The 13,073-nt window shown below is 33.9% G+C and overlaps 2 protein-coding genes across 2 annotated transcripts; one reads left to right on the top strand and one right to left on the bottom strand.

The window, feature by feature from the left end:
• The first annotated feature begins 971 nt into the window (after nt 1–971).
• Nucleotides 972–5,171, top strand: LOC7460429 (L10-interacting MYB domain-containing protein). The gene is made up of 5 exons (XM_024595499.2): nt 972–1,133; nt 3,042–3,396; nt 3,471–3,564; nt 3,674–4,209; nt 4,376–5,171. Exons 2-5 carry the CDS (start codon nt 3,061–3,063, stop codon nt 4,961–4,963), a joined length of 1,554 nt encoding a protein of 517 aa, XP_024451267.1. The 5' UTR covers nt 972–1,133; nt 3,042–3,060; the 3' UTR covers nt 4,964–5,171.
• Nucleotides 5,172–5,770: 599 nt separating this feature from the next.
• LOC7478855 (protein DEHYDRATION-INDUCED 19 homolog 6) lies at nt 5,771–10,132 on the bottom strand. Its single transcript, XM_024595501.2, has 5 exons — nt 9,823–10,132; nt 9,547–9,698; nt 7,276–7,353; nt 6,864–7,123; nt 5,771–6,224 (listed from the first exon to the last, which is right to left on the bottom strand). Exons 1-5 carry the CDS (start codon nt 9,899–9,901, stop codon nt 6,116–6,118), a joined length of 678 nt encoding a protein of 225 aa, XP_024451269.1. The 5' UTR covers nt 9,902–10,132; the 3' UTR covers nt 5,771–6,115.
• Between the last annotated feature and the right edge of the window lie 2,941 nt (nt 10,133–13,073).

Genomic DNA, 13,073 nt, shown 5'->3' with positions numbered 1-13,073 from the left:
CAATAAAAATTTAGATTTTTTTAAAAAATATTTTGTGAAGAAAGTTACAGTAGCTCGCATCCCACATGTTTTAGTTTTTTTTATAATTATAATTATAATTATTATAAAACAAATCCAAGTTTTATCAAATATCTCGAGAAAAATTAGAAAATTTATTTTCAATTATAATGTATAAAAAAATTCAACCCATTTCTCATTTGTGGGTTTTTCATTAGATTTTTTAGACCAATTTATTAATATGTGTCAGAAGGTTTTGTTTTGTTTTTTTTTTCTTACCCGAGTATTCTTATATCAATTTTAAAGAATAAAACTAGTCTTATTTGGGGTTTGTAGCTGCTCCTCCCAACAAGTGTGTTTCATGGGGATCAAACTTGTATTCTTACCCTTATAAGGATATAACAATACCTTAACTGCTAGACCAACACGATATAAGATTTTATTTGATAATCAATAATATATGTATCATGAGATGGTGCGATAACTGTGATGAGATGAAAAATGAAAATACAAATTGGAAATAAGAATATAATTTTAATAAATATCTCCCCTGAACATTTCAAGAAAGTATAATTATAATGTTTTTAAATTTATAAAATAATAAGATAGTGTTTAAGATGCAATAAGTATAAATAAATACATATTAATTCATGCTTAAATATTTTCTTTTTTTCTATGATGTAAAAATAATTTTTTTTATTGAAATTATACATAATTGTATATAAATATCATAATTACAGAGCAATTATCTAAATTACAAAAGGGAAGAAGTTTTTTATGATGTATTAATCGAATCTGTTTAATAGTTAGTGATCAGTAATTTGGTACTAAGTAAATAATAATTATTTTTCCTCTAAAGACAATAATGTAAGCTGCGATTATATAATAAATAGCATAATTATGAGATAGTTAATTAAATTATTAAATGATAAGATAAAATAAATAAGAATATTAATTTTCCTGATTGGATTGTGATATGCTTGTCAAAATCGTGATAACCCTATCTAGGTTATCATTGCATTCCAACGGGAACGCTATTTCAATTTCCCCCTTATCCATGAAAAGCCCTATCCCTGATTTATCTTGCAGAAACCCCTGACCTAGATCCGTCCCTACACGACATCTCCCCGTCCCAGGTGCGTTTTGACTAGTTCCTTCTCTCTAACTCATGCTCTGTTAGATTATATATATAGTATTTTATCGGCGCTCTCTGCTCCTACCTTCTCCCCCTACAGTTATTGCTTCTGTATCTGTCTCTGTTTGATTCAAATATCACTTAATAGTTGAAGATGGTCCTAGGGTTTTAGGGCTGTCACAGGTTAAGTAAGATGAAGAGGAAAAGAGAAAGAAGATAGATCGAAAACGATAAGGAAATTTCGTAATTTTCTTTCACTGAGTCGTAACAGAAACCATCTGTACATACACAAACTAAATACTTGGTTCTATACATTTGAGCCTATAAACTTAGAACGAACAGATGAAGTACCAGGTGACTGGTCTTGGTGATTTTGCAATCTGTCGTGGCAGTATGATTAGCCTGAATGTAACTAACAGATGGCACCTAATGGCCTCCTCCCTGAACAAAAACCCACTGAGTGGTTTGGAGTGGTGTGGGGTTTTGATTACAAGTCTAAGAGGAGTTGCATTTTGTTTTACCATGTTAGTTGGATTATGAATACTAAGCCCTTGCTTGTGAGAATTAATGGAATATGTGCCTTTTGCATATGAAGAATATGGCTAACATTACTATAGTTTGATAATAGTATGCAAATGGAGTGTGATTATGGCGGAGCAAGTGCAATTCTTGAATCAGTTCATGGTGTAAGTGTGATTATGGTGGTGCAAGTGCAACTCTTGAATCAGTTCATGGTGTATGGCATTGGAAGTTTGCAGACCTGTTTTAAGGACCACTTGACAGGGAAGAGACCACATCTTCAAAATGTCTTCCCCCCCCCCCCCCCCCCCCTCATTACAAGAGCTATGTTATGGCTCTGCTTGCACTATTGATCGGGATTATTTTGGTAGCGTGTTCAAAGCTTTAAGCTAGAGTTTCCAATTCCAGCATTTGGGTCTTAGGACGATGCCCATGAAACATTCTGTGTAGTTTTTGTTGGCGCTTCTGCTGTCCTCGAAGTTTGGCCTGAAGTTTATAGACTTTTTACATTTTATGATCTAACTGTCCTCCTGTTTAAATCCTGGTGGGGAATTTTGGGCCTGAAATAAATCTTTGTAAAAGCAAAGGTGAAAGTTTGTTAAGGACAACCTCACATTCTAAGGACCTAAACTGACAGTAGATACACGATGGCAAGCTACATAATGAAGATGACAAGTAAGCAAAGAGGCCTTCAACTTGCTTTATTTGCTATCACATTTACCCCATTTCAAGTTCCCAACCTATGATCCTTGAGAACAAGGATCAAATGAAGCAAGGGGGCATTATAACCTATTTAACTATAGGAATTAATATACCAATCCTAGTGATGGGGTGGAAACATCTGGCGTAGAGCGTGTTCAAAGTTTCTATTCTCAAACTTTGGAATCAAGTCTTTAGTGCATTTATATACGGTTTCTCAATATAAAGAATCAGTGAATGAAAATTACTAAGTTTTGTTTTCCGTATATCCTCTCTGTTCTTTCACCCCTCCTGTTTTTCTCCCTTTTTCTTAAAACTTCTCTATAACAATTCCACAGCCCTAGGATTTGTTACATAAAAATGCAACAGTTACTATTATATCAATTTTTTTTCCTGTCCCCCCTCCCCCTCTACTTTAAGAAAAATTGGTATCATTAAGTGAACAGCAACAGCATTGTGCCATAACCATCTTCATGTTCGTGCATTATAATCAATAGCACTTGTTCATCAATTTGAGGGCATCGATTATCATTTGAATAACCTAAGAATCAAACATTGAGGATGTTTAGGTTGACATGGAAAACAGAATGGCTTTATTGTGTTGTGCTTGGTAGTATATTTAGAGGAATGTGACTGGAAATAAGAGACTGTCTCTGCATTAACTATTAATTAATAACTTTTTAATAAGCAGGGCAGTTTGGAATGCTGAAATGGGCATGCAAGCCAGAAATGGTAATGATCGTCTCCGGACAATTTGGACCCCTGAAATGGATCGCTATTTTATTGACCTTCTACTAGAGCAGGTCAGCAATGGAAACAAGTTTGATGATCATCTATTTAGCAAAAAAGCATGGAAGCATATGACCTACTTGTTCAATGCAAAATTCAAATTCCAATGTGAAAAGGATGTTTTGAAAAATCGGCACAAAACACTGAGGAATTTGTATAAGGCTGTCAAGAAGCTCCTTGAATATAAGGGCTTCAGCTGGGATGAGAATCGACAAATGGTGACGGCTGATAATAATGATTGGGATGAATATATTAAGGTGAAAAGCTTCTCACTTCTGCTAAATTGAAAAGAATTATTATATACTTGAAATCTCATGTGTTATAGTTGCAGATACATCCAGATGCACGTGCATTCAGAATAAAAACTATACCATATTATAGTGATTTGTGCTTAATATATGGAGATCCAACCGTTGAGAAAAAAGGTAAAGAATCTAACTTTGATGCTGTCTTTGACAGTAATATGTCTGCATCACAAGGACTCAAGGATTTAGTTTTAAAATCCGTCACTGTCTCTTGATGGTTGGTTACCAGGTGACAATGTGCCAGAGTCACTGCCTTTGCCACTACCTTCTGAGAATGAAGAAGTCACAACCACCCAGCCAAATATTGGTAGTGAGGGAGTTGCTGAAATTCTTCAAGAAATCACAATTGATGAAGATTACAGAATATGTGTTTCAGAAGTAGTGGATGACTCTGTGACAAAAGGGGTAGGGGATGATGTGCAAGAGGCTGCACCAAATATCACAGGAAGCATGGCAAGCAACCGCACTCGGACATATTGGCAACCACCAATGGACCGCTATTTCATTGACCTTATGCTTGAACAATGGCAGAAAGGAAATCAGATTGATGGTGTATTCCGGAAACAAGCATGGATGGACATGATTGCATCTTTCAATGCTAGGTTTGGCTTTAACTATGACGTGGATGTTTTGAAAAATCGCTTCAAAACTCTGAGAAGACAGCATAATGTTATAAAGAATCTCCTTGAATTAGATGGGTTTACTTGGGATGATGCTCGTCAAATGGTAACTGCTGATGATTATGTTTGGCAAGACTATATCAAGGTACGTGTCTATTTACTGTATCTGGAACCCATAACCAACTGATGCTTGTTAAATTGAATAGCAGCTGTATAAAAGCCTTTGATGCTCGTCAAATGGTAACTGCTGATGATTATGTATGGCATTGAAGCAAGAATATTATAAAAGCCTTTGATATGATAAAATGCAGACGCATACAGATGCACGGCAGTTCATGACCCGGCCTATCCCATATTATAAAGATTTGTGTACGATATGCAGTGATCAAGACAGTGATGAGAGAGACTGCTTCTCTGCTCAATATGCAGAGCTGCAAAATGATTTCAAGATTGCCAAGTCTTGTGGAATGCCACAGAGCTCTCAGTCGCCAGCTGCATCAAATTCCAGTGGAGATGAAGTTGGTGGTATCTCGGACCCTGCTCATACAGCTTCAAAATCCAGTGCACCTACACAGAAGAACAAACGTCGATTAGAAAACCATTCAAATTCTGCTCCCCCCAAAAAGCCCCGTGGTGATGAGGATGGCATGGCTAGTGCCCTTCGTGAGATGGCAACTGCAGTCTCATCTTTATCAGATAAAAGGAAGGATGAAAACTCAAACTCCAACTCTATAGAGAAAGTAATTGAAGCTATCCAATCATTGCCTGAAATGGACGAAGACCTTGTATTAGATGCCTGTGATTTATTAGAGGATGAATTGAAAGCGAAGACGTTTATGGCACTGGATGTTAAATTGCGAAAGAAATGGCTATTGAGGAAGCTTCGCCCAGAGTCGTAGGTGATCTTTGAAGTTTACACTTCATTCTTTAGCTGGCCATATTTGGATCAAGTTATTTTTTACTAGGCTACGTAGGTTTACATGCTCGCCACGGCTAATGTAAATTTAGTGGATTTTTGAGAACTTTCCCCCTTGAAAATAGAACAGTTCGGAATGTAATGACGTAAATTCAGAGAACTAAAAAATATATCCATTTGATTCTGTGATAGATTGGGATATGAATGACAGTATTACATGAAGCGAACTTTTCTATTCTTAAACACAACTTGTTAGTGTCGTTTCCACTGACTCATTTTCTGGGGGAACAAAAAAACACCTGAGCATTATGAAGTTTGAAAGTGGAAGGTATTGTGGCCGCAGTTCACAGGAAAAAGGAGTCTCCACCCCTCACCAGTGGACTCGGCGAATGCAGCTAACCCGTTACCGGCTCAAGTCTTTCAGTGCTTGGAAGCTCTCCGTTACCGGCTCAAGTGTTACTTTTCAGTCTGTTCTTTTGAGTATGGTCCTTTTTCTCATATGGGTCAGAGTCCCAATCTTAAAGGTACTTCCTCCATCCTAAAGGTACGTGCTCCTTCACTATACTTTTAGCTTCTTCCTAATATCCTCTTTCTATTATAAAGCACGAAGGATCGAGTATCTAGCCTGTTCAATAAAAACCAGTATTAAAGAAATGGACCACTGCGTGCCTTCTCACCTAACAGGAGAACATATACATCAAGTATCTTTATTGTTGATGAGGCCATCCAAGCGGGGTGAGATAATTCAGGTCGATTTGTGAGCGAGTCATAAGCACCATAGAGCCATGCATTGAAGAACCATAACCAGCAATTAAAACCCCATTATTAGTGGCAGAATCACCACCAGGATCCTCAAAACAAGATTTTCCCATACAGGCAAAGTGTACACAATAGGAATTTGATTGGGATTTGAGATTTTGCTACAAGAATAACGCTAAATTTCCATTAAGCACAGGAGCTTTGAAATTCTGGCTCCGATATGGCCTCATGGATTACATACAATTGCGGGATACAATTCAGAGCTGCATCTAATCTAGCTCTATTAGACAGGGTATATTCAACATAGCATTCACAATTAAGACCTTTTTGTTTTAATCTCAAGTTGACAACCAACAACGCTAATATTGTGTTTCATTCATTGTCCATCATCAAATATAGTGGACAATAACAGTCCCTGTACGAACTCACTTCTCCTTGCCTTCTCCATGTGTTCCTCATCTGACAAAGGTGATAGGTGATCATTCCTGCAATAATAAAAATACTATCAGAGTTGGTACGGCAAGAAAACAATCAAGTAGCGGTATTAAAATGAAAACCTTCGCAGAATCATAATCATACTAGTATGAATCCCCACATTAAGACAATAAATCAAACCACAGGAACTTCAAGGTTCCAGTGAGCTTGGAATCAAATGTAGGGCTTTCTTGTTTACCATGATTGTCGCTTTGTCAATATTTCCTTCCCATCCTATTTAGGAAAATTTACCTCCCTAGAGTTCTTTTGTTGTTTCCACCCAGAAATTTCCAAGTGCTTACTATAATGACAGTGGTGCTATCCTATCTTATATAGCTCTCCCAATATTTCATAAAATGACATTGCATCCATCCTTCTTCTCATCATCGTTCACTAACAAATTATCAATAATTGGCACTTGTAACATTGAAATGCTTTGGGTCTCTTTTCCACACTTCGGCTTCGGAATATAAGCTAACCTTATATATTCTTTCAACCATCTGCCATCTATTATATTGTTTTTTTTTTTTTTTACTTACCCTGCCAAGAACTAGCCCTTTGAATTTTTTTTTTCCCAGCAAAACATATATATAGGAACAAACATTAGCACAAATGTGAATGATGTCATAAAGCATAACCAAACACCTAACCTTTCCAATAGTTTCACATCTGAGTTTTTCTCTTCTACGGTCACTTTACTTGATAAACTAGGCTGTGCACTCTCATTCTTCTCAGCAGGGGGTACATTGCAAAGGAATGAAAGCAATGGATCAGGTGCTAAATTGGAGGAAGAAACCACTGAGGATGATCCACTAAATAACGCTTGCCAATATCCATCCTCTAACTCCTTCTTCAGAAAAGTAGAATTCGAATGTGACTCACCTTTCTGAAGTTTCAGTTTTTGCAAACTGTAATCTCTAGTCAAGGATGCAGACATGGTCTCAAGTCTAAATAAAAGAACTAAAAACAATTCAACTGGCAGTAAAAGGACAAGATGCAGTAAGCAAAAGTAAATATCAAGTAAAAAGATAAAAAAAATTCCAAATAAAAAAAAAAGGATATCTTGTAAATTGTTCGATGTTCTGTTGTTATGTGATCAACCATATCCACCCCCACCTTGGTGAAACAAACAGGGCATACCTGCAAACAAATATCAGTGATTGTAAGCAAATTGTACTTCCAAAATTATATATCAAGCTGGCTATGACATGTGCACAAAGATCCCATTATACTTATGATTAAAACATATTAAGTGAACCTCACACATGCTAGCAAGCTAGAAACAGATTCACTCAAGTCTCCCTGCCTTTCTCTTAACAAAAGAGATAGGCATCAGTTTAGGTTTGTCAACAGATTCATCTAGATGAATTTCTCATTTCAGGTATAACTCAACATAATTAAGATAAAATAGCAATTCAATGAAACGTGATCCATTAGCTTTGACGCGGCGTATAGTGAAAGAAAGAACTAGGGTTTTTCAAGCTCTAGAGTTACAACCATAAACTATAGAGAAAACTCTGAACTGAAAAGTTCTTAATAAATCAATCTTAACTATTTGAAAAATAAGCAACAAAGCCGTTGTTTTAAGTAGCTGATATTGTGTTCCCCCCTTTGCTTTGATTAAACAACATTATAATAGGCATTCACCTCAGCAACATCTATCAATATTTCCTTTTCTTTGGAATCATAAGAATGCTCGGTATTCATAGATTTGTTTTGATGATTCTCATAGTTAATATGCTCTTGAATGCTATCAACCTCAAGAGGAACACAATCTTGCTTCTTTGACCCTTCTAATAACTAGGAATTTTCTTCAATAAAAAGTACAACTCTGATAACCATCCATCAAATATTTTCTTCGAAAAATCCCCACTAAAAAAAAGAAATTTCATCAAAATTAAGAACACGTTTATGAAAAGGTTGAGTGCATCGCCTAACATAAACAGCACTCTCCATGTAGTCATGATGCCTATATAGGTCTGAAAGAATAGATACGGGGTGGTTCACCCTGAAGTAAAGTCTCTCAGCACATCCATCTCCTCATCACGATACTTGTTTGTGCCTCCCTTAGACAGTTGATCCAATCGATCAAATCTTTATGATAGGGTTCTCCACATTGTCTCTCAAGCCCTCATAATGTCCCAGATGGCTTCCATTCCTTCAATGCGGGGTGGGAAGTTATTACTAACGTCTATGTCCATCAAACAAGCTAACCTACTCTGATATCAATTGACATAGTGTATAGCGAAAGAAAGAACTATAGTTTTTCAAGCCCTAAGTTTACAGCCCTAAACTGTAGAGAGAACTCTAAAGCAAAAAATTAATAAATTGTTGAATAATCAATCTTAACAGTTTCAAGAAATAAGCTACAAAGTTGTTTAAATAGTGGCTAAACCGACCTAGCTAATTAAAACCAAATCAAATTAAAATTTTGTAACCTCACTAGGAAAGGAATCCAAAAATAGCTGGGAAAATAAAGAAAAATCCAGAACATCTTCTTCCAGGCCTAATTTGGACATGAAAATGAGGACCTTCATTGGCTAAGGCTTAGCCAGCTAACCCCTGTAGAACCAAGCATTTAGAACACACTAGGAAAATTTCAACCCGATCTACCCATTGCATAAAAAATTGTGCAAATTTTCATCAAAAAAGCTATTTGAAATGTCTAGACTTTTTCTTGAATTTAGACCTGTTGATACACGTCCCACATCAAGTTTAGTGTGAGAGAAATGGGGTGAAAGCCAATATCATAATCCAAAGGAGAATGTTCAAAATCATTTGCAGAAAATTGAATAACAAATTCCGCATTAGTAAGAAGCTCGAGCCTCTGTTGACTAACAATGCCATTTTCAATGAAGATAGCATCAAAACTTGGCCTACGGTATGTAAGAAGAAAAAACTTCCCAAACAAAGAAGAAAGTCTTAAGATTTAACTACTAACATTTTACCAATGATTGTTTACAATCACCCTTTCTGTTTTTTTATTTACAGAAAAACAAAAAAACAAAAAACAAAAAAAGCATATAGTACGCAAATAGGATTCAATATCAAACAAATCCGACAACTCTTTGATAAAGCACATGGCCCAGATTATAAACGCATAAAAGCTGAACTACAAAAGGCATTCAATAGATATACCAAACTTTTCCGCCCCTTTTACTATTATAAAGAGAAAGATGGTCAATTAATGATTCGAAAGGTTCTACCCAGCAATCAACATAGAGCGATGAAAAGCATTAAAGGGTTGCCCAGCAAGCAGGCAATACAAGGAAGCTACGCAATAAATCAAAGGGACAAGTTATTATTACAGAGTAAAATGGTAAAGTAAAATACCCCAGACTTGGCTTCTAAATAATGCTCCACATCAACATGGAAGCACAGCTCAACTAAATCAAAATCATCTGTACAATAAGGGCACTGATACTCCGTCCTTAAATCATCATCATCATCTTCTTCTTCTATCTCTTCAAAATCAATGCAAAGATCTGTTTCAACAACAACCCATTTCTTAGGATTAACAATAAATAAAAACCCCTACAAAAAAAGACAAGAACAGAAAAAATTACCAAATATATATAAGAGGAGAAAAAAAATGAATCTCGAACTGACCAGAAAGAGACTTGAGAACTGATTGATAGCTCCTTGAAGAAGAAGTAGAGAGACCAAAGCTCCACGTGTCATCTTCCATTTTAATTTGATTATAGTTCACTAATAATTAATTAAATTTACGTCTTATCTTTTGCAGAATTCTTGATTCTTTCTCTCTGGGTTCTTCACCTCTCCCTCTCTCTCTCTCTGTAGAAATAAGGGCGGCAGCAGGCAGTATGTGGCGCGGAAAGAAGGCAAGTGAAAATTGCAGAGAAAAATCGAAGGTGTTGATTATAAATAGATTCTTAATGGACACGAACTCGGAATTATCAAATTACCCTCCTCATCCCGCTTATTTCACAAAAAACTACCCTCAGCACTCTACTTTTATATATATATATATATATATATATATATATCTTATTGGGAAGACCCTCGAGACCGACAAAGAGACTCTGGATCCTTTTTATACTACATTGTATCATATGACTCGGTGTCAAGGAATTGTTTGTTTACGTGATCCAATCTATTTTTTTTAAATGTTTTTTAAATTATAAAAAATATTAAATTAATATATAATTTTTAATATATTAATGTTAAGAAAATTAAAAAATATTAATTTAATTTTTTAATTAAAAAAACTTTTTTTAAAATTCTATTTTATATTACCAAAACACATTTTAAAGCATAGTTTTAAGACCCGGCCCGGTCCAAAGCCCGGGTTCCGGGTTTTGATCGGGTCACCGAGTCGGTCGGATCAGTTCTTTTTTTAAATCAAAATGACGTCATTTTAGAAAAAAAAAATAAAAGTCAACAGGTTTACAACTAGATCTTGACCAGATTTTATCGGGTCAACTTACCGGATCAATCAAGTCACACCATATTATCCAGGTTATACCAAATTTTTTCTTCTTTTATTATTTTTTTAATCTCAAATTAATTGGATTTCAAAACTATGCTTTTTAAAGTGTTGTTAGGAAAAAAATTACTTGTTAAATAAGTTCTATTTACTTGTTAAAGAAGTTCTGTCTTGCGTTGTGGGCCGCTGCTGACTGACCTGGTGCTGGGCTGTCCTTGTCCTTTTGCCTCTTTCCCCATCTTATCTTTTGAGTTTTCGTACGACGCCATGTTATAATTGATTTGACCCTTCCATTTTTCGAGTTAGCTGCCGTTTAGCTGCTTATCATGTTACGAGATAAAATGATAATTTTATAAATAAATAAATAATTATTAAATTTAATTTTTAATTAATTTAATGTTGAAAAATAAAATTTAAAATAAAATTTAACTAAAAAATAAATCAAGTTAATTCAAGTTAACCTGTCAAACATAGATTATAAGACTGAGATAATCCTATAAAACACAAGTCAAAACAATTTATGAAATTTAATTATCAATTATACTAAGGTGGAAGAATAAAATTAAAAAAAAATTAATTAAAAAAGACATAAAAAATCATTATAGTCAACCAACTAAACTTGTGACTCGGGTTATGAGACTATAATAACATCATATAATTCAAACCAAAATAAATTATGAATCCTAATTCTCAAGCAATCCAATATTAAATGACGAAATAAAAAAATCAACTAAAAAAAGATAAAAAACTTGTGTCAACCGACCAACCCGCGACCTAGATCATAAGACCGCGGTAACCACATAGAAAGTAAATAAAAAAATTATAAATCTCAATTCCCAATCAACCCAATTTTGAAGGATTAAATTAAAAAAAAAGTTAAAAAATAATCAAAGTCAACTCGGGTTAACCTGTTAAACCAAGATCAGAAGACTGTGATAACTCTATAAAAAGCGATTCGAAAAACAATATAGAGTTCGATTCTCAATCAACTCAATCTCAAATGAAGAAGTTGAAAAAAAAATGAACAAAAAAATGACTCGAGTCAACATAGTTAACTCGTAAAACTCGTGACTCGGATTATGAGATCAGAATAACTTCATACAAAATAAATTATAAAATTCAATACACAATAAATCTAATTTTAAAAAATAAAATTAAAAAAATAATTGAGTACCAAGCTAAAAAAGAACTTTGCTTTTCAGTGTTCACTATTACAGTGAAAAGTCATACCCTTTTAATATATGTTAATTAATAATTTGTCGAGCCTGATTGGTTGGTTTCATTTGGGACCGATACACTATTCTAAGCCCGAATTACTCCTTTAGTAATTCTAAATCAAATCCCTTCATCAAGTTTGTTAACGAGAATTCATTTTAATTGGTAAAAAAAACTCACTTGTTTCATCTTCAATTAATTTTAGAACCAATTTCAAATTAGTCCCTCAACTATTAACTTATTAGTAAATTAAAATATATCTTAATCTTTTGTTTTTCCCCTAGTTTTAATTCTTCTTTCTTTCTTTCAATTTAATTTGCTTGTGATTTGTTTAGAGGCTTATCATTTACTTGTTCTATTAAACATCAATAATGTAATTAATATGACCTAGTTTTTTTTGTTTTTAGTCTCTGATATTGATTTCTTGGTATAAAAAAATATTGATTATTTTTTTTAATTACTTCTTCTCTTATTTAGTTTTACCTATTTTAAATCTATTTTTCCCTTTCTATTTTCTATCTCTTAGTTTCTTTTCTAGGATTTTTAATTTCAATTTTAATATTAAGCATAAATTTGAGAGGACATGTTGAATTATAACCTTGACTGTCATTAATCAAATAATACATCAAGATCAGCCTAACAAGAACATGGACAGAGTTTAAAATAAACAAAATGTTGAACTAAGAGGCTATTGTTTCACCGTAAAATATTTTATATAAATTTTCTTGCAATATTTAGTAAATAATGGTTGAGAAATACAATTATAGTAGAATAATAATAATAATGTTTTATAGTGATGATTAAGTCATATTGGATTGTGGTTATAGTATTTGTAAAGGTAGGGGTGGGGTGGGGTGGTAAAGATGATAGTGTTGGTTGAGTGATAGAAGTAATGGTGGTGGTGGTTGGATGAAAATTATTATAATTTAATTTTTTACCTCTCTTAAAAATATCCTAAAAAAGATTTAAAAAAAAACATTTCAATAATTGAAATTTGCTAAGTAATTGAAAATAAAAAAGCGAATGACTAAATTGAAAAAGAAAGCAAAATACAAGAACCATTATAATTGAAAGAAAAAAGTTGAAATTGGTAAATAGTTGAAAATTAGAAAACCAAAAACTGAATTAGAGGAATTAGTGAAATTGAGGGATTATTTTAATTGTAAACCCTTAGTCAAAAATAGATAAATCTGGGTTA

The sequence above is a fragment of the Populus trichocarpa genome, chromosome 2 (genome assembly GCF_000002775.5).
Source record: "Populus trichocarpa isolate Nisqually-1 chromosome 2, P.trichocarpa_v4.1, whole genome shotgun sequence".
NCBI classification, from domain to species: Eukaryota; Viridiplantae; Streptophyta; class Magnoliopsida; order Malpighiales; family Salicaceae; genus Populus; species Populus trichocarpa.
This window is presented reverse-complemented; position numbering and strand designations above follow the sequence as displayed.